Genomic DNA, 19,938 nt, shown 5'->3' on the forward strand with positions numbered 1-19,938 from the left:
GGCGATTTTCTCAATCGTGATTTGCATTATCCAACTCCTTACGACCGGTGATCAGCTTTGCACCACTCGATCCTTCAAAAAAGACAGCAAAAATAGCATTATCACCTGCAAGCATTATGCCCATTGATAGCTAAAGAACAATGAGCATAATAGGGGGTTCTTCACAAATTTGGGTTCAGCATGAGGCAACTCAAGAACATGTAGAGTCATTCTTGTTTTAAGGGTCGTATGGCAATTTGATTTGAGAAGGTGTCTTGAGCTAATTCCCGCTTAGGGTATCGGATCCACCTTTACGTTCCGGCGAATGACTAACCATTCACGTCCAATCTTGACATTATGTTAATTCATGATTGAGTTATCTTCAACCGGTGGTCGAGGCTAGATCAGTTTTGTGCCACTCAATCCTTAAGGAGATGGCTAAAACATCACTATCATATCCATAGCATTGTTATCCATTGACAGCCGAAGAACAATGTATGTAATGGGTTCCACATAGATTAAATGCATTTGAACGTCACAAGGTCTCGATAGGAGACAACTCAAGAACATGTAAAGCGAATATTGTTAAGGATCTTATGGCAATTGATCTGAGAAGGCATTTTGAGCTAATTTTTAGGGAAAATTCCAAATAAATACATGAAATAAAGGTCTGAAATGGATATTATTTCAAATAAGAGTCTACACTACCCTCATCTTCTCAAATAAAGGCTTGAAGTGAGCTTTATTTCACGTAAGAGCTCGAAGTGGATATGTCATTCTCAGAGAAGGACCTAACTTCATCGGCTGATCAAGGGCATTGAAATCATTTACCTTTTTATTTGTTTTCCTTTTCCCTTTTTTTTCTTCTTTCTTTTCCCATGTGCTTTTTTCTTTGTTTCGGCCACGGGATAGGGTCGTCTCGCCCGGGTTCTCGCCAACTTCGGGCAAGGCGACCCTCACCCGATGGAGCGAGGTCGACCCTAGCTTGTGGCCATCGAGGGTGGCCTCATTTGTAGTCCAGGAGGCCAGCCCTGCTAGATTGGGTGCCTTGTTGAGACTAGCCACGGCAAAAAGGAAGGAAAAAAATTTAAAAAAAGAAAGAAAAAACGAAAAAATTGTAAAATGTAAAGGATGAAAATGCTCTTGATCACCGGGAGATTTGGCAAGTTAGTGAAGTTAGCCTTTCTTTGAAACCGACATGACTACTTGAGGCCCTTAATAAAACAAAATCTATTTGAAGTCTTTATTTAAAAAAATTAAAAAACTTCGGGTTCTTATTTGAAATTTTTCCTTATTCTCACCTAGGATATGAGATCCACCTTTACAGTCCGGTGAAAAACAAACCATCCACGCACAATCTTGAAATTTTGCAAGGCGTCTCAACATTTTGTTTTTTTTTTTTTTTTTGGGTCGAAGGCGTCTCTACTTAAACTCCAGGACTTTTCAGTGCAAATTGCAAGGACGTGGTGCGGGCAGCAAAGGTTAATGGCTGTTGTTTGGTCTTCTCTCTTATCTTGCTCTTTTGGGTAACCCAACCTCTTAATCCATCGACTCCCACCACCAAACGTCCGCTGATTCTAAGGCCCAACCCACCCGATCCGACCTTCTCAGGAGCCTTCACTTCACACTCCAGCTCAAAGAACCCCACCTTCCCCCAGAAAGAAGAAAGCTCTTCCTTTCCTGCTCCCTTGGGATTGGATCTCTTCACTACTAATACGAATCTAGCGGTCAGGACCTGCGGTCAATCTCGGCGAGTAACGAAAGGATCGATTTTGGTTGAGGTAATGCGTCTGTTCATGCATGTCTGGACGTGGGTCGATCTTGTACTGCTGGATTTTGGGCTGCTACGTGCGTAGCAGATCTAGTTAGTGTCAATTCTGTCTCTGTCTTGTTAGGTGAACGTGGTTTTTCTTTGGCTTTTGAGGTTGGATTTGAATTAGTTAGAATGTGGGCTTGTCGGTGTCGTTGTTTGGGTATGTCGAATACCATTTTCTGCTCTTCCTTCTTGTGTGCTAAGTTCGATGGTGCTTGTTCTGGATCAGACTTGTGAATGCCCCATTTCGTGGAAGTGGTTTATTTTTGTACTTTCATAGCTCGTTTCTAGTTCGTCGTGCTTTGGCAGAAATATTGTTTATTGTTTTGAGTTGAATGTCCTGGCCATCTGATGTTGAATTTTCATGCCATTTCTTTGGCAGCTCAGAGATTTTGTGAACACACCAAGAATAGCTCCATTTCACCGAAGTTCAACTTCATTTCTGTTTTCCACGTCCAAGCGGTCGGGGAAATCAATTTCCATTTGGGTTTTTATAACTGCTGCTGGAATATCATTTTGCTTTTCTCTGCGGTCGGTGATTGGTTTACGGGTGTGACAATCATTTTCCAGAAGATGTTGTAGAAGCTGGATTAGCTGGGCTGAAGGATAAGAATGGGCAAGATGATTAACAAGCCGCTGGTCCTGACATACCTTTACCTATTAATTTACATTTTGCTTTCATCTGGAGTTATACTTTACAACAAGGTAATGCACGTCCACTGCTTAAATTCCTTGATTGTTTCACATTGCAACTAGTCATGCCCATTATCAAAAGCCCAGACTCGATCACTTATATACTATATGTCCATATGTCAATTTTTCCTCATTAAGCTGTCTTTGGAGGCTGCTGTGTGGATCTCATGTATCGTGCCATTTGCCTTGAGGCTGTTTTATGATCTAAGTCAAATCTTTGCCCGCCACTCTTTATGATCTCATGGAACAATGCACAGTTATGTGAAATGTTGCCAGGTCAAACCATCAGCAGCCTGAATCGGCTGTTCTTTTTTCATTGATTTAACTTGTACCTCTTTTGGGATGTAAGAGTTGTGTAGATTAACAAAACTTCTGCAGTGATTCTAACTTTGAAAATTTGTGCAGTGGGTACTTTCTCCCAAGTACTTCAATTTCCCATTTCCAATTACACTTACCATGATTCATATGGGATTTTCTGGAGCAGTAGCCTTTCTTCTTATTCGTGTTTTCAAGGTACGCATCTTCAACGGCACTTGAGCCTTTACTTCCGGCCGTATCTTTGGAATCTTGAATTAGCATGCCTGTTTCTCATGTTTGCTTCCACGTCCATCTATGCTAATGTGCATCTAAACAATCTAAATTTGCAGGTTGTAGCTCCAGTTAAGATGACCTTTGAAATGTAAGTGGTTCATATGATCACGTCTCTGTTGTTGCAATGGTATGGATCATTGCACTTTCCTAACTCCCGTATCCTGATAAGACCACTTCTATTTGTGCAGATACGCAACGTGTGTCATACCAATAAGTGCATTCTTTGCTTCAAGCCTCTGGTGAGCACTCATGCAATATTCCGAGGGCAGTAATATTGAGCCCCATTGTGGATAACTTAAACTATCATGTCTCTACTTGGCTCATCAGTTATGTGTAGATTTGTTTATTTCATAGGTCTAGCTATCCGCATTGATACATGTCATTCCCGAATTCGGTTTATCAACATTTAAGCCAATCCTTACACGGTCCACTCAATTTATGTTCTACAGGTTTGGCAACACTGCCTACTTGCACATTTCTGTGGCCTTCATCCAGATGCTGAAAGCTCTAAGTATGTTGAAGAAATCCCTGTTCTTTTATATAGCTTCAACACCTCGTTGTATTGAATTATCTCTTACTCATTAAATGTTGGATATTGCAGTGCCAGTGGCAACCTTTGTCACCGCAGTTATGTGTGGCACTGATAAATTAAGGTGTGATGTGTTCTCAAACATGCTGGTGGTGAGCATCGGGGTTGTGATTTCCTCGTATGGGGAAATCCATTTCAATATTGTTGGTACAGCTTACCAGGTCACAGGAATCTTTGCTGAGGCTCTTAGGCTGGTTTTGACCCAAGTCCTACTGCAAAAGAAGGGCTTAACTCTAAACCCAATCACTAGCCTGTATTATATTGCTCCATGCAGGTACTGAATTTGGATGTCAATGCACTGGTTTCTTTGAATATGTTTACAATTAAGCCCTTAGGTTGGACTTTGCTTTAGTAAAAGAAAAGGTGAAAGATGGATGGCTCTTTTGGTAGTGGATGTCCTTTCTAATGCGAACGCCAAATGTTGAGTATGTGCTTTACTAGATTGTACAATTTTGTCATTGAGAGTTCTGTTTCCTGAATTTGCAGCATCAGTGTTATGACTTGACAGTATAGACCGGGTGATATGTAGAGCGACAGAGCATGCTTGATAACGTCATCTTATTTCAGTGCATTTAGAGTACCGTTGACAATTGTATTCCATCAGTTCGTGTCAAGAATGCTAACTTTTTCATTATTTTTAACGCGCAGTTTCGTGTTTCTGTTTGTGCCTTGGTATTTACTCGAGATGCAAGAGATGGAAGTTTCACAGATCCAGTTCAACTTTTGGATCTTTTTCTCTAATGCTATCTGTGCTTTGGCTCTCAACTTTTCCATTTTCCTGGTTATCGGTCGAACCGGTGCGGTTACCATTCGCGTAGCTGGTGTATTGAAAGATTGGATATTGATAGCACTTTCCACTGTTATATTTCCTGAGTCGACAATAACTGGGCTCAATATAATAGGCTATGCAATAGGTAATCTGTCTTTCTGAATCGAAGCTTTTAAGGCATCTTTTATCTCATGTTCTGGGATTAATGGAAGTGTTCCCTTTTCCTTTTGCAGCTCTTTGTGGTGTTGTTATGTATAATTACATTAAAATTAAAGATGTCCGTGCGTCGCAAACTCCATCAGAGAGTATTCCAGAAAGAATTACAAAGGTCAGTTTGTTGCATGTGGATATACTCTGAAGTATCTCTTGAGGGATTATGCCAGAAGCACTGTATCTGTGTGGTTCAAAGTTAAAGATTGAAACTAAAATCGTGGTGTTAGGAAGATGTGCTGTCATCGTTATGCTCTCTGTGTCATGGCTCCTGCACTTATGTGCTCAAATCTTCGCACTTTGTAATTAGGGATTCTGTTTTGAAGTTTTCTTTGCCATTCTTCACCCGCTGCCCCATCACCCTTTTCTTGGTATAGAGAAATATAAGTTCCTAATATGCCACGTAGAAACATTTGGAATCAATATGTTTGTTTGCGGGTGCCTTTTAAAATATTTTCTTGGTGAATGGAAGCAATCTGTTATTTCGATAAGCTACTTTGAGATCGACATAATTGATGATCAGTACAGTAGAAACTCCTTATTATACTGATAAATCCATGATAGCCTGCTCTACGATCGTCAGATCTTGGGGCAAGTACTCTAGTCTAGCCTTTAGACGCCAAGGAACTAGCGCACTACACTGGCAAGCCCTCGTCCAATTCCAGACTTTAGTTGTGAATTTGTGATTATTGTGCTTTTGTAAATGCACTCTTTGAGGACCTCGTTCATTATACGATCCACGAAGTTCAAGAATGATTGCTGTATTCTTTTTAGCTTTAAGCCCTTTGTAGAAATCTTGCTATTTCGTTTATTCCTGGCCATGATTGTTCTCCCTCTTACGAGTCTCATGCTCTTCATCAATTCAGGAGTGGAAGCTCGAGAAGAAGTCATCTGACCCTTTTCTGCCTAGCAAGGGTAGTGACAACAATGGTGGAAGGAATGGAGGGAATAGTCCCACCGCCGACTCTAGTGTCGATGAAGAAGCGCCTCTTATCCAGTCATCAAGATTTTATTACACAGGACGGACGCAATTTAACAGCCATTCTAAATGAGTCGGCATACTCATGATTAAAGAACTTTATATTCATCCTAAGAAACAAGAGAAGATCTTGATGCGTCAAGAGTCAAGAGGCATCCCACATCAGGCTTCCAACGAAAAGAGCGTTCTTTCAGAAACCACTGCAGAAGGCTGGTGCATCAATTCCAATTGCAGATGGGACCCATCAAGGAGTCGTGACGCATAGGAGCCCAGGAACTGCAGTTGTGTGTCAATGATAGGCTGACCATATTTCGTCCCTGCCCTCCCTCGACTCAGTTGGGCTCATGTTCCTTTGTTAAAGCTGATTACATCTTGTAGTTTCGATTCCAGATTATATTGAACCTGTGGTTCTTCGGCAATGCCAAGTTATTTCAATGTGATAGCCAAATGCAGGAATGGACCATCTCATTCTTTTTATGGTGCTCATGGGCCACACACAATTAATCCAGAGGAAGGGAAAGAGGGTTTTGTTGCAATTTCATCTACATGTTTAGACCACTCCTCCCTGGAATATTGGTATCATTTAGTTAGCAAACAGAACCCGAGAGGAGGGAAGGAGGGTTTTGCAATTTCATCTAGAGGTTTAGACCACTCCACCCCGGAAGATTGATATCATTTAGTTAGCAAACAGAACCTTAGATAAAAGCAACAACTGCGCCAAATTGGAATATAGCTTGGTAGAGCTGTTTAATAATCCAGGCATCAAAGACGAAATCAGTAGATGTATACGATTTGCACGCTGTGATCAACCCTGGTCCGGGCATCAAACAGGAAATCACTAAGATGTATATGATTTGGACGCCATGATCAACCCCGGTCCGACCAAAATCAGACGGAAAAGGAAACTTCAAAACACGCATGCATTATATCCTCAAAAGGGCATTTAGCCGAATACATGTACATGACAATGATGGTGTAGTGCGTCTATTTCCGCCATCTACAATGGTCTCGAAAACATAAGCCAAAGAACCATGCCATACAAACTCTGCAAAGAGAAAAGAAGCGGCAAAGGAAGAGAGAAAGGCCTCACAAATGATTTACACATACAAAGAGAATCACAGACAAGAAAAACGCGTCTCCGGCAAGAATAGTAATTATAGAAGGAAAAACCATATACATGCACACAAACAGCTTTGGCAGATTCCTTTCACCGTGACAGGATTTGCAGCAACTTTTATCCTCAAATACGAGGAATCTACCGAGCATCTTCGAAATCCCTGAGAGACAACAACCTTCTAGACGGGGCGGGTGGTGCTAGTCCAGGAATGTCCCTGATGTCCTTGTTGTGGGGGTTCACAATCTATATTTCGAAAATTACCAAACAAAGTTAAACCTCCACAGACATCACAATGAGATTTTGAGCACAAGGCTATAGCAGAAGGCAAAGAAATCACTTCGTTCAGATGTTAGCAATATACCTTCACCACAATAATTGCTATCACACCACACACGATGAGTAATAGGAAAAGCATAATACATTTATCTGTCGCGACCTGTAGAAAAGAAGATAGAACTCAACAAAAGTCCCAATAGAGAGGAAACAACTAGACTTACAGGCAAACTAAAGAAAAGAAAAACAGATGAACCTGTCTGCCAATTTCCTTCACAAGTTGGGAAGCCTTGTTTATAGAAAACTGGATCGTATCAAGCTCATTCACAATTCTGCCCATTTGCTCAGTCTGGAGAAAGTTAGATCATCAAGTAAATGGCCCAAAATATTATAACAAAATGATTACTTGTTTTTCCAATTATAAATTCGTAAAGGAGACTTACTTGGCCCTTTAAGGTGACAGCAGTCTGTGTTCCCACTTCCATAGTTTGCTCAACAACCTAGGAATCAATTTGTCATCAGAATAATGACATCTACGTAAGAAAATGATCAAGAATTCATCAAGTCATACTCACCTTTTTCGAGCGCTCAATGACCTGATCAGTCTCATCCATTTGCTTCGTTCCAGCATCAATAAGTTGTTGGTTTGTCATGGCTGCATTGGCAGAATAAGTTGACCAGGAAAAAAAAAGAGAGACCAAGTTTTACATAATAAAAGCAAGAAAGAATTATCAAGAGACCATATCAATTCAAATGAATAAGTTATCCACCATCTAACTCCCCTAATGTTAAAAACAAAAAACACCAATAGGAAATATTCGTAAATGCTCTTTTCTGACAACCGTGAAACAATCTTCCAGTTCAAAATACTGAATAGAAGTGCTGCATCCTGCTAGTTTGTTGCTTATATAAGGTTAGATGTGGTGATGTATAACTCTATTGATGGCTAGTAGATTGTTAAACCGCTTGATGATAAAGCTTATCACCTATCTGACAGGTCTGTGCATCCTGGAGGAGACAGGAAACTAACAGGAATTATAATCAGCTCATGGGAAAACAATGCTCAAAACAAAGGAAATGGAAGCTAATTCATCATTAAACATCAAAGCCCAGACCTTTCATCGAGATTTTATTTTACAAGGAACCGGAATAAAAGAACTGCATGAAATAACATTCTATTGCTTGCTGAAAGATGGCATATGGAAATATTGCCCAGAGCTACTAGCAAGTCATCTGAACTGTGTTTAATTAAAATATTTGAAAATTAAACTGCAGTTATCATTCGGAAAGAAGTCCAAACTGACCTGATGCCACTTGGACATCTTCATCAGCAATGGGTTCACTTACTCCAGCTCCCATATCAAAAAGTTCAAGTTTCTTATTACCAAGAGTACTCATATACCTGCAATTATACGACAGAGATTCAATTCAACAAGAAGAAGAACGTTAAGTAAGAACCCCTACATAAATTCTTGATGCCAAAAAACCACCAACAAACAAGTAGTGCATTTTATCTACCGACTGGGGCCGATGTACAAGAGAGCAGCTATCCACCTAATGGAACCAAATATATATTACAAGTCAAACGAATAGAAAAAGAGAAAACTTACGTTTTCCTCAATGCTACGTACGAGTTTAGCTCTTTGATCTGTAAAAAGGGAAAAAGTACAGTGAAAAGAAGTTCGCTGGAATTAAGAAAGAGTTTATGACACAAATATTGTCATGGAGAAATGCTGCGTGCATGAACATCTAGATGGTACAGTTTAAAATTTCAATCGTAATCTTTACAAAAGGAATCCGGAACTGACCATAGATTGCTTCTCATCATTGAGTTGCCTATTTACTTCTGGTGGATTTCTGCCCTCCTCATCCTTAACTTCTCGATCAAACTCTTTGATCAATCTGTATAAATATCCAAGGTGTTAAACTTTGTGATCTACAATACTGAATATTGACGGAAACAAGCATGGCAGATCAAACAATAGAGATAGAAGACTCTTGTCTCTTTTTTTTCCCCCTTTCCTGAATAATTCTTTTGCACACTCCTCTCCCTTGAAAATATGACACATGAGATAGGAACCGTATTTATACCATAGATTGGAAACCCGTACTCAACTCTTGTAATTAATACAGATTTAAACATTTTCCTTCTTCATTTTATAGCAGATTATTAAAACAGAATTCTTTACTGAAGCAAATGGTCCAAAGTTTACACTTCTATAATGGTTACACTGTACGTGATAACCAAACAAAGGAATTGAAGCAGTCTCATACCTCTTACACTCCCTCATCCTCCCAGTGAGTTCCTCCAATTGTTTACTTTGGCGGTTGGAATCTTTGATCTTATCAATCTTCTGGAAGCCATTTCTGCATACACGAAAAAAAAAAATATGATGTATATACCGTGTGTTTGCAATAAGCACGAGTCTCATCTTCGAAAGGCAGAGTTAAAAAGGCAACCAACTCTCCAACTTATGATTACCCAGAAGAAACCACATCTGCTGTAGATAGATAACTAAACAACAGTTATAAAGAAGAGCCATCAATAACAGTCATGAAACACGAGCATTTGCAAGACAACCAATAGGTTTAAAGCAGAAGACTGTAGTAGCTCCATAAATACAATTTTGACCCTTTTTCTTCGGCACGAAGGCCCATTTTAACTTGAAAAAGACCAACTTTATATCAATGAGACTGCCTAACACATCAATGTTATTTACAGCATGCAGTCATTTTCTTCACCATCTAATGGAAAGAAATACATGGTGATTGTTTTGTTCCACGTGTTTGACAAGAAAATAGCTATATCAGCCACCCACATTCCTCAAACCCTCTATTCATGTGCATAGCAAAGAATCATTCTCCAAATTGCAGTGCATCTTTCTCTTGTAGGAAAACACAATTCGTAACTTTGGACTTGTAGAGGTACTTTTATCAAGTTGTTTACTAAAAAAAGAAAATGCTACCCTCTATATTTCCTACACAATCATTTTTTTTAACTTTTCTCCACTAACAGCATCAACTAGTATTGAATGACACTGCTTCCCTGGAAAGTTATTACTTTTCCCTCGATGAATGACGAATCTGAAACGTCACAAATATTTCCTGAACTTAGAATAAGTAATGCAGACTTTTTCCCCTCATAATGCGAAACAAAGAAACAGATCTCGAGTCTTGACATCATATCATCTTCGCCAAAGAGAAATTATGACCAAATAACACCGCTTTTTCTCTCTGTTTATCCTCCATACTGCCAACATTCTAACTGAAGAAATCCATTGCTTTTCCCTGAAGCACCTCCTAGCATTCTTCCACGCTCCAAATCCTTATTTGCCTAACAGATACTCAAAATGGGGATAGACATTCTTTTTCTTCCTCTAAACTGATCACCTTCTCCACTGCTCCTAAGGCAGTAAGGAACATACCACACCACCCTTCATCATCACAAAACACATGGTCTATGCTCGTAGTAGAGTTAAAGATAAGCACAGTCGACATCCACAGTTCCTTTTGTATCAGTGATGGGAAATAAACTACTAAAGGGTAATATCACCTTAGTCACGCCAAAGAATCAGCGACAGTACAATGCAGCTTCAGATACATTTCATTATTGCATCAGCAAAGATCCATCCATAAGCGTAATTTCTGATCCTTTGCTTCCACAGAGCAACGATCGACAATTTCACCAGTCTACACAAAATCAACCCCCACAAAACCCACCTTCATATATGCTACTCGTATCCGTTCATACGCGCGCGCAACACCCACACTACGCTCCAATTAACGAAAAAAGATGACTAATTTCACCACCAAATCTGCAGATTTCGCATATCTAGGTACCAATATACGCATGGACAGCAGGTACAGATCAAATTTCCAGATTCCATGCCACCACAAAGCTGTTCAAGCGCAAATGCAGCTAGGAAAGGCTCCAAAAAAAAAAAATGAAGAACATCAAACTTACGCGAGAGCCCGAAAGTTGTCCTTGATTTCTCCATGGATCTGCTCCATCTGAGGGCTCATCTGCAACTCACTCGCCATCCCCGTTGCCGATAAAGCCCCAAGAAGCTACCCTAGATTCCCAAATCCGCAATGGCTTCACCGCATCAGAAAATCGTGTCGCTCCCCCACCAATCAAAAAGCACCAACAGAAAAACCCTAAACGCACCAGATTTGAACTCGATATGCAGAAGTACGAGGAAAAGAAAAAAAAAAAACGAATCTTTGCAACAAAAGAGGAGATTAGAAGATGAAAAATGCTGGCAATTTTTTTTTGGGGGAGTTACGGGGTTGAGAAGAGAAGGAGAATGAGTTGAGAGAGCAGATGGAATTTTCCTTTTTCCTTTTTTTTTTAAATTTTATTCGGGGAAGTTCTTGTTGTCATTAAACAACAATATCGTCCAACCGAGGAAGCTCCCCAACAGCTTTCGCCTAGCATGAGCCTAGGTGGCACCCAATTCGCAACATGGTTCGTGTTTCCTAAGGCTAGCAGCCGGGTCGGGGAGCGCCACCTGGGACATCCCCACGGGACTGCACGACATAGGAAAAAAGCTTGGATATAGAATAGGCACGACATGACACGGCACGACGGATGCGAAGTTACGAGCCGGCTCAAGACATGATATGAGAAGGCCTTGACCAAAAATCTAGATAATCTTCCCTAATTTGCACCAAATAACAACATTACGACCGAACCATCCTTTTTAAAATGTGGGAATGCCTAGCTAATCACATCGCCCCACGGCAGTCTGCCTCGTGCCCGTGCAATCAGACAATTTACCGAAGCAAGAGAGCTAGCTGAGCATGGCCCTAAAAGGTAAAGCCTTTTTTTTTTTTTTTTTTTTTTTGGGGGAGGGGGGTTGGTGGGGCAAACTAAAAGGTAAAGTTTCATTCGGCCGCAAACCGCGCGTGATATCTGATGGCACAACGAAAGAACCATGATGTCAGGTCTTAACTAACTTTTCTAATCGATTGCTTGTCTTACGACACAGGCAAAAGAACTACTGACACACATCTTCTTAACGATGCAATCGCTTAAATCAACTTCCGAACATCAAATTTGCAGGAAACTCTATGTTCATTCAAAGTCGGCGATTCACGTAAAAAACAGAATACTTACTAAAGTGAATAGGAAATAGTTTAAATAAGGGTTAATACCATAGAAAATTTCAAACTAATACACCCGTGATAAATTTACTCTAAACTAATTTTTTTTATCACAAAAAACCTCAAACTAATATAGTTGTGATAAATTTACCCCAAATAATAATTTTTTTTTACCATCAAAAATCCTAAACCGATAGGTATGTCATAGATTTATCCAAAATTAATTTTTTTGATCACGGAAAATCACAAACTAGTATACCTATAACAAATTTATCATTCGTTAAATTGGGTTAATGCCACGATAAATTCCAAAATGATATATATGTGATAAACAGAGGATAAAAATTCCAAGCCGGTACACCCATCAATTACCACATGTTATTCAACTTAGCAATTTAAAGGTTAGATTTAACGAAAACTAATTGATGGTAAATTTATCACATATGTATCGGTTTGGGACAAAATTATCACAACCGTACCAGCTTGATATTTTTTGTGTTTAAAAAAAATAATTTAGAATAAATTTATCACATATGTGCTAATTTGAGATTTTTTGTGATATTAATCTTTTAAATAAAATAAATTCAATAATGCAAAAAGTGGATGGAATACAAATGACAAAATATTTTTCATCATTTTTTTTTTTTGAAAAAAAATGCAAGATCTGACTAAAAAAAGAAAAGAGAGTAGAGGAAGAAAGAGAGGGGAGGGGAGGAGAGAGAAAGAGAGAGAGAGGGGATGGGGGGGTCCGTGGCATGAAATGAGGTGGCCTGCGCTGGCATGGGACAGGAGATTCCCGAAAAGAGAGCCAACGTTCGAATTTGTGCGTTTCCGCTGTCGGAATCACACCTCGAAGTCAATGATTGTCTTCGTTCGCTGGAAGCTGGTTTCCGTTGTTTCCGGTCAGATTTTGCCCTTTTGTTGAATGAATTACACGTCACGATGGATTTGATTTGCACCAAAAGTTATCCGCTTTTAACAAACTTCGTTAACCGGGGGAGATTGAATACCGAGATAAAATTGACAATATCAATACCATAACTTTTAAGACCACACTTTCTTCGATGACATTACTTTTTAGAAAGATTTCAAAAAAAAAAAATCAAAATACCTTCATTTTCTTAAATAAAAACTTAAAATTGAACTTGTTTAAAAGAAGGCGAATCCCTTTGGTTTGTTTTTTTAAAAAAAAAAAAAAAAAAAAAATATTTTTTTTTTTTTTTTCTAATTTAGAAAAAAAAAATAAAAAAAAAAAAAAAAAAAAAAAAAATTCGATAAAAATCTTAGGGAAGTGTAAGGTCGTAGGATTTCTCTCTTATTTGTCTCTTTGTTTCTATTTTCAATTTTTTTTTTTTTGTGTATTTTTATTTTTTTTTTTTTTGTGTTGAGAACAATTTAAAACAAATAATAAAAATCCCTTTATATTGTATAGGGTGGGTTAGGTTGGGTTGGGTTCCTATGTGGTAGGTTGGGGTTTCTTATCATTTATCCAATCCTATCCCCACAAAAAAAACCCACAAAAAAAAAAAATTTTTTTTTTTTTTTTTTTTTTTTTTTTTTTTTAAAAAAAAAAAAAAAAAAAAAAAAGGGCAAAAAGAATAAGGGAGAGAGTGAGCGCCCCCCCCACACACACACCCTAGGGGGGAGAGTGGGGCGAAAATGGCCATCGAGGTCACCCTAGATCTAGGAGAGGGCTGCGGCGCTCTCCTTGCTCTAGCGAGGGCTAGCCGGCTCTCATCTCTAGTCGGTAGGGTTGTCGGCCATCATTGCCACCCCACTAGCAATGGGGCGGTAGTTACAAGCGGGAGGCAGCCTCTCCCGCCTAGATGCGCCGCTTCTTCTTCTTCTTTTTCTTTTTTACTTTCAATTTTTTATTTTTAATTTAATTTAACTAAAAATTAAGTTAAAAATGGTATTTTGACATAAAAGCCCTTGATCGGCAAGAATATTTGGTCCGCCAACAAGGCTAAGCCCTTATCTGAAATAGCCATGACCACTTCAAGCCCTTATTTGAGACAATGAAGATACTTCAGGCCCCAACTTCATATTCTTATTTGAGAAATCAAGAGCACTTGAGATTTTTATTTGGAATTTTTTCTTACTTTTTTTCTCAATTGTTCAAACGTAAATTTTAATTTTTTTTTTTATCATAAACTGCATAAAAAAAATTAGAGACTAACTCTAGATTCATGCAGTATGCATTTTAGGATAGTTGCAATTTTTACATTTATTCAGTGCATTTTGGACCGACGGTGGATGGACCCGGATCAATCACCTGGACTGGGCCTCGGCTACAGGAAGAATTCGGCCGTGACAAAGAAGGATGCGGCAAATATGTTGGTGGGCGAGACAGCGGAAAATGTGGGCCGAACTTAAAACTCTTGACCGGCGCATGTTGAATGCAGGAAATCGACCAAATATTGTCAGGCCATGATTGGAATGAAGATGGTCGGCCACATAAGCAAAGGAAAGTGAATATTATTTTCGTGGAAGGAGAATATGCAAAGCTAGCAAAGGCTCTTGAATGAAAACCCTAAACTACTACTTATAAATACCTATCAAAAGTACTGATTTGAATTAGGTAATATCATATTATCTAATTTGATTTGTTGTTATTGCTTCCTATTTTGAATATTTTCATATCTTTTAGCGTATTTTCCTAGATTTAGAAAACCAATTCAAATCGGGGATCATGTTGCTACCGACAACGTGTAAATTCGGACTAATCTCGACCCCGAGACTTGTCTCAAATGGCACGGGAATTGAGATATCAAATCTACGGCCGCTAGATTTGATTCCTTGATTCAATTTGTAACCAAATTTGAATAAAAAATATGTTTAAAAATTATGCATGTCCTTAGTTGCATATTTGATTAATCGTTTTTCTCGTTTGAAAGTACAAAAAGATTTAGAAAAGGTAAGGTCTATTAGAAAATCTTATCTCGAAAATTCAATCGCCTTAGATAGACAAGATTTCTTGAAAATCTTTGATCCTAGGATAGGCATTCATTTAGAAAAATGTGTTTTATTAGAAATCATATATTACAGATTAGGTGTATTTTAAATATCCCTCATATAGTTTAGGATTGGATATTCATTTAGGTAGATAATTCTATCTTAAAACATTTAGACTTAGGATCAAAGATTTCCTAGACAATTTTAGGTCAATCTTCATTTAGGGTAGATTTTGTTTCGTTAATTCCTAATTTAAAAATTCATTCCAAAATACCAAACATATCTTGTGCATATGCATTCATATAATTTAGAATATTCCATGTCATGCATATATAAAATGCATCTTATTTTATATGCATGTCATGTAGGATAGAACCATAACCGTCGTGTCATATAGTTTTTCTATGTCACCAATTGCATGCCACATCATTCGCATGTCACATAATTGCCATGTCATTATACTACGTCATTTAGAATGCCATGTCATTGTATGGCCATATCATTATTTGCATATCTAGGTTAATTAATCTGGTTTACATGTTTAAGTCATTTAGCCTAATTTTGCATGTCACTTAGGTTAGATTCATGACATTTTTACATGCCATCCAGGCTAGGTTAACTTAGTCAATTTGCATGTCATCTAATTAGAGTTGCATTGCCTTCCTAGTTAGCCTCATTTTCGCATGTCTGTAATTGTATATGCATTGCATTTCATTTGCATCTTCACTTAAATAAATGAAAACACATAAAAACCTTGCATTAGGCTAAGTTTTGAGCTTGGGAGATAAGCGTTAGGGTTTAGGCTGCAGTATCTAGGGACACTACATTTTCCTTATTCTTGTAATTTTTTTAACGATTTGATTGTTGGGTGTTAAATAATGTTTGCGCACCCGCATGATTATCCCACATGTTAGAACTTTAGAGTAAAATTAACCCAAGCTGCCTGTTTAAATGTTTTCAATAAAGTGAAAGTTCTCGAAAGGGCATTAAATCAAATTCCCGGACTCTTGATTCTCTAGTTCGTAGAAATAAAATATTTCTCCCATTACTTTATTTAGGTGTCTAATCACCTACTCGTAAATCGATTAATAGCGACTCCAAATATAAAATTTTTGCATGATAATTGAACCTTAAAGACGTGTGTTGACACCTAATTTTGGCGGTCTCGTATTTTATTTTCTTTGTATAATAGAATTTATCTAATTTGTTAAATATACATTTATTATTATTATTATTTTATTGCAAAAATAGAAAAGAAATAAAAAAAAATTATGAAAGTAGAAAATAAAAAATTGGATCAGGCCTGGTGGAAGCAAGCTCGTACACCCAGTTGGGCCCTTTGTTCCACGTGCTACCCATTTTTTCTCTCTCTTGCAGCCAAGCCCATTTCCATCTTTATTTTTCCTCATTGGGCCTACATGCTCAAGCCCACTTTACCTTCTTCCTCCGTTTTCGTTTGTGAGGCCCATCTCCTCTTTCTTATTTCCCCCCATAGCCCGTGTCTCTTTTTTATTCTTCTTCCCTTCAGCCCTTTCCCACACGTGAACATCTCCCTAATAGGCTAGTGAAAACTCTTAATAGCATTTTAGTTTGCTAATCAGGTAAAAGAAATTCAATGTCACGTGAGGTAGGACTTGAGAAAGTCCACGCCATTGACCGATGGCAATACCTCTAAACCCGCCGAACTCTTAGGGGAGACCGAAGGCGGGTGGCGACTCCACTGGAGACGTACTTCATGAAGACTTAAGCCTTAATAACAAGTTGATTGTTCCCTAACTTGATCTCCATTTTGGCGTATTGCTAGAAAAATCAAGTTAATTTGCTAAGTTTGTGATTAGATGTTCTTGTAGGTTGGGAGTTATAAGGGGTAGAGTGAATGTTGACCTATCTATTTTGTAGGGAGTTGTGGGAATGTATGTTTTCTAGATGTATATTGAAGCGGTGTTTGACATTTCCTACTATGCATGCTTTTCATACACTACACTTTTTGCACACACATCCGGTGGTCCAACCCGGATTGTGACCCCATGAAACCCTTAGGAGGTGTCGGGAATGAATTAAGCCATACGCAAGCCCGAAAATGGCAAGATCATTTCTGATCCCGCTCATCACCTCAAAATGTGTGCCCCGATTATGCTGTCAACATTTTTGGGGGCGGTATATCATTTCGTTATGATGGGAGCATTTAGCCATTAGTCTACCCTACCCTTTATGTGTCAAACCTCACTATTAGTGTACGTGTATTTATGTCATTAACAGATACTATTCATCAACCACTGTGAGTATAATCTCTATTTTGTCCCAATTTTCCCATGTCTTTTTCGGTGATGCTTTTGTTACATTCATTGGTCGATTGAAATACTCATATATGTTCACTCGAGCCCGATCGGGTATGTAATGGCAAGCATGGAGATGGTCGCAATCGAGCCTGACAACTTGTTAGCCAAGTCAGAGAACGCAATTGTACTTGAGATGGCGCCGGCTCGGTCGGATGAAAGTCATGACCTAAAAGATGATTTCCTGTGTGGCGGCGCCATTGGGATCAAGAGTTCTTGCGAAACGCTTATGTTGCAAGCAAAATAGTAGATATCTTGCGGCGGCTTATTGGCGGGTATGATTTTACGATAAAGTATTCACCCCCGCCTTGGTTTTTGGAGGAGCTCACCCTCGAAACACGAGCTTATTGGAGCGAGTGGGGGGATGAGTTCGACGCGCTAGAGTTCGCTCTAATTGAAGTAGTCGCTCTAATTGAAGCAGAACAGACTGTTGACATCGAAGAGGTCGCTCCGATGATGATGCGATTACCCCTAAAATTGTGCCAGATTTGAATGAGACGTTTATTAGAATGGTAGAGTCCGTTGTGGCGGACCTGACTATTGAAGTGGCTCTAGGCAATTACCGACTTGAGGACGAAGGCCACAAGGACCTCACAACAAGCTATGCCATACTAATAAACATTTAATTCAAATCTGGCACAATTTCAGGGGTAATCGCATCATCGGGAGCGACCTCTTCGATGTCGACAGTCTGTTCTGCTTCAATTAGAGCAAGCGCTTCAATTAAAGCAAACTCCAGCGTGTCGAACTCATCCCCCCACTCATTCCAATAAGCTCGTGTCTCGAGGATGGGCTCCTCCAAGAACCAAGACGGGGGTGAATACTTTATCAGAAAATCATACCCGCCACTAGGCTACCCCAAGATATCTACTATTTTGCTTGTAACATAAGCGTTTCGCAAGAACTCTTGATCCCAATGGCGCCGGTTACACAGAAAATCGTCTTTTAGGTCATGACTTTCATCCGATTGAGCGGGCGCCATCTCAAGTACAATTGCGTTCTCTAACTTGGCTAACAAGTTGTCGGGCTCGATTGCGACCGTCTCCATGATTGCCATTACATACCCGATCGGGCTCAAGTGAACATATATGAGTATTTCAATCGGTCAATGAACGTAACAAAGCATCACCGAAAAAGACATGGAAAAAATTGGGACAAAGTAGAGATTATACTCAAAGTGGTTGGTGAATGGTATCTATTAATGGCATAAACACACGCATGCTAATAGTGAGGTTTCACACATAAATGGTAGGATATACTAATGGTTAAATGCTCCCATCATAACGAAATGATGTATCGTCCCCAAAAATGCCGACAACATAATCGGGTCGTGGCACACATTTCGAGGTGTTGAGCGAGATCAGAAATGATCTTGCCATTTGCAGACTTGCGTATGGCCCAATCTATTCCCGACACCTTCTAAGAGTTTCTTGGGGTCACAATCCGGGTTTGACCACTGGATGTGTGCAAAAAGTGTAGTGTATGAAAAACATGTATAGTAGAAAATATCAAACACCGCTTCAATATACATTTAGAAAACATACATTCCCACAACTTTCTGCAAAACAAATAGGTCAACAATCACTCCACCCCTTATATAACTCCCAACCCGCAAGAACATCTAATCACAAACTTAGCGGATTAACCCGATTTTTCTAGCAACATGGCAAAATGGATATCAAGTTAGGGAACAATCAACTGGTTATTAAGGTTTAAGTCTTCATGAAGTACCTCCTTAGTGGAGTCGCTAAGCTATCGTGACCCGTTTTCGATCTCCCCGAGGATCCGGCGGGTTTAGAGGTATTGCCATCGATCGATGGCGTGGACTCTCCCAAGTCCTACCTCGTGTGATATTGAATTTCTTTTTACCGATTAGCAAACTAAAATGCTATTAAGAATCGCCTACTAGTCTATTGGGGTCGGCTAGAAACCAATCGAGACACGAAAGAGTTATCTCGATTCCTACGCAACTAGAGTTTCTAGGTTCGGAGACTTGTTTACGCTAACTAGATAATTAGCGCTTTTTGGGTACCTAATTAGTCGATATTCCCTAAGATGACCACATATTCCGCATGTCATTTTAAGCTCATTAGGTATCTAACCAATACTAAATGATCATACATAAAATTTTTATGTCATTTCGTGCAATTACCTATTTATTCTTAACCTAACAATATAAGGAAAACGATTAACATGTAATTTTTCAAAAGATAATGTTTGTAAACCCTCAATCATGTAAATAATGCCAAATCTATGATGGCGATATTTAGACAAACAATTTCGACTCGAAGGTCGAGTTATAATAGTATTAGACTGGATCGGACATCGATCTTCAATCAACGCCAATTTGAGGCTTGAAAATTCACATTAGGGGTAAAAAGGTCAAAGAAACCATTTTTCTAATTTTCTGAAAATTTTTCTGATTTTTTGAAATTTTTTTATTATTTTTGGAATTTTTTATTTTTTATTTTTTTTTAAAAGGGACCGGGTCCGGGTCGGGTTATCAGACCCGGACCCGAATCAAGTCG

The 19,938-nt window shown here is 38.9% G+C and overlaps 2 protein-coding genes across 4 annotated transcripts; one reads left to right on the forward strand and one right to left on the reverse strand.

Moving 5' to 3' along the window:
• The first annotated feature begins 1,473 nt into the window (after positions 1-1,473).
• On the forward strand, positions 1,474-6,071 carry LOC115747767 (probable sugar phosphate/phosphate translocator At3g17430). Of its 3 annotated transcripts, none has more exons than XM_048273337.1 (10): positions 1,474-1,760; positions 2,336-2,497; positions 2,891-2,998; positions 3,133-3,164; positions 3,265-3,315; positions 3,526-3,587; positions 3,678-3,939; positions 4,314-4,579; positions 4,668-4,762; positions 5,511-6,071. In XM_048273337.1, exons 2-10 carry the CDS (start codon positions 2,405-2,407, stop codon positions 5,694-5,696), a joined length of 1,155 nt encoding a protein of 384 aa, XP_048129294.1. In that variant the 5' UTR covers positions 1,474-1,760; positions 2,336-2,404; the 3' UTR covers positions 5,697-6,071. The 3 variants fall into 3 exon arrangements, with proteins under 3 accessions (XP_048129294.1, XP_030539910.1, XP_030539909.1); XM_030684050.2 differs by having other exon boundaries at positions 2,363-2,497; XM_030684049.2 differs by having other exon boundaries at positions 1,475-1,760; positions 2,175-2,497.
• A 453-nt stretch (positions 6,072-6,524) lies between these two features.
• Positions 6,525-11,432, reverse strand: LOC115747769 (novel plant SNARE 13). The gene is made up of 10 exons (XM_030684051.2): positions 10,978-11,432; positions 9,288-9,380; positions 8,822-8,915; positions 8,624-8,661; positions 8,318-8,415; positions 7,589-7,668; positions 7,457-7,513; positions 7,270-7,362; positions 7,102-7,176; positions 6,525-6,983 (listed from the first exon to the last, which is right to left on the reverse strand). Exons 1-10 carry the CDS (start codon positions 11,052-11,054, stop codon positions 6,879-6,881), a joined length of 810 nt encoding a protein of 269 aa, XP_030539911.2. The 5' UTR covers positions 11,055-11,432; the 3' UTR covers positions 6,525-6,878.
• Positions 11,433-19,938: the final 8,506 nt, after the last annotated feature.

The sequence above is a fragment of the Rhodamnia argentea genome, chromosome 1 (genome assembly GCF_020921035.1).
Source record: "Rhodamnia argentea isolate NSW1041297 chromosome 1, ASM2092103v1, whole genome shotgun sequence".
Lineage (NCBI taxonomy): Eukaryota > Viridiplantae > Streptophyta > Magnoliopsida > Myrtales > Myrtaceae > Rhodamnia > Rhodamnia argentea.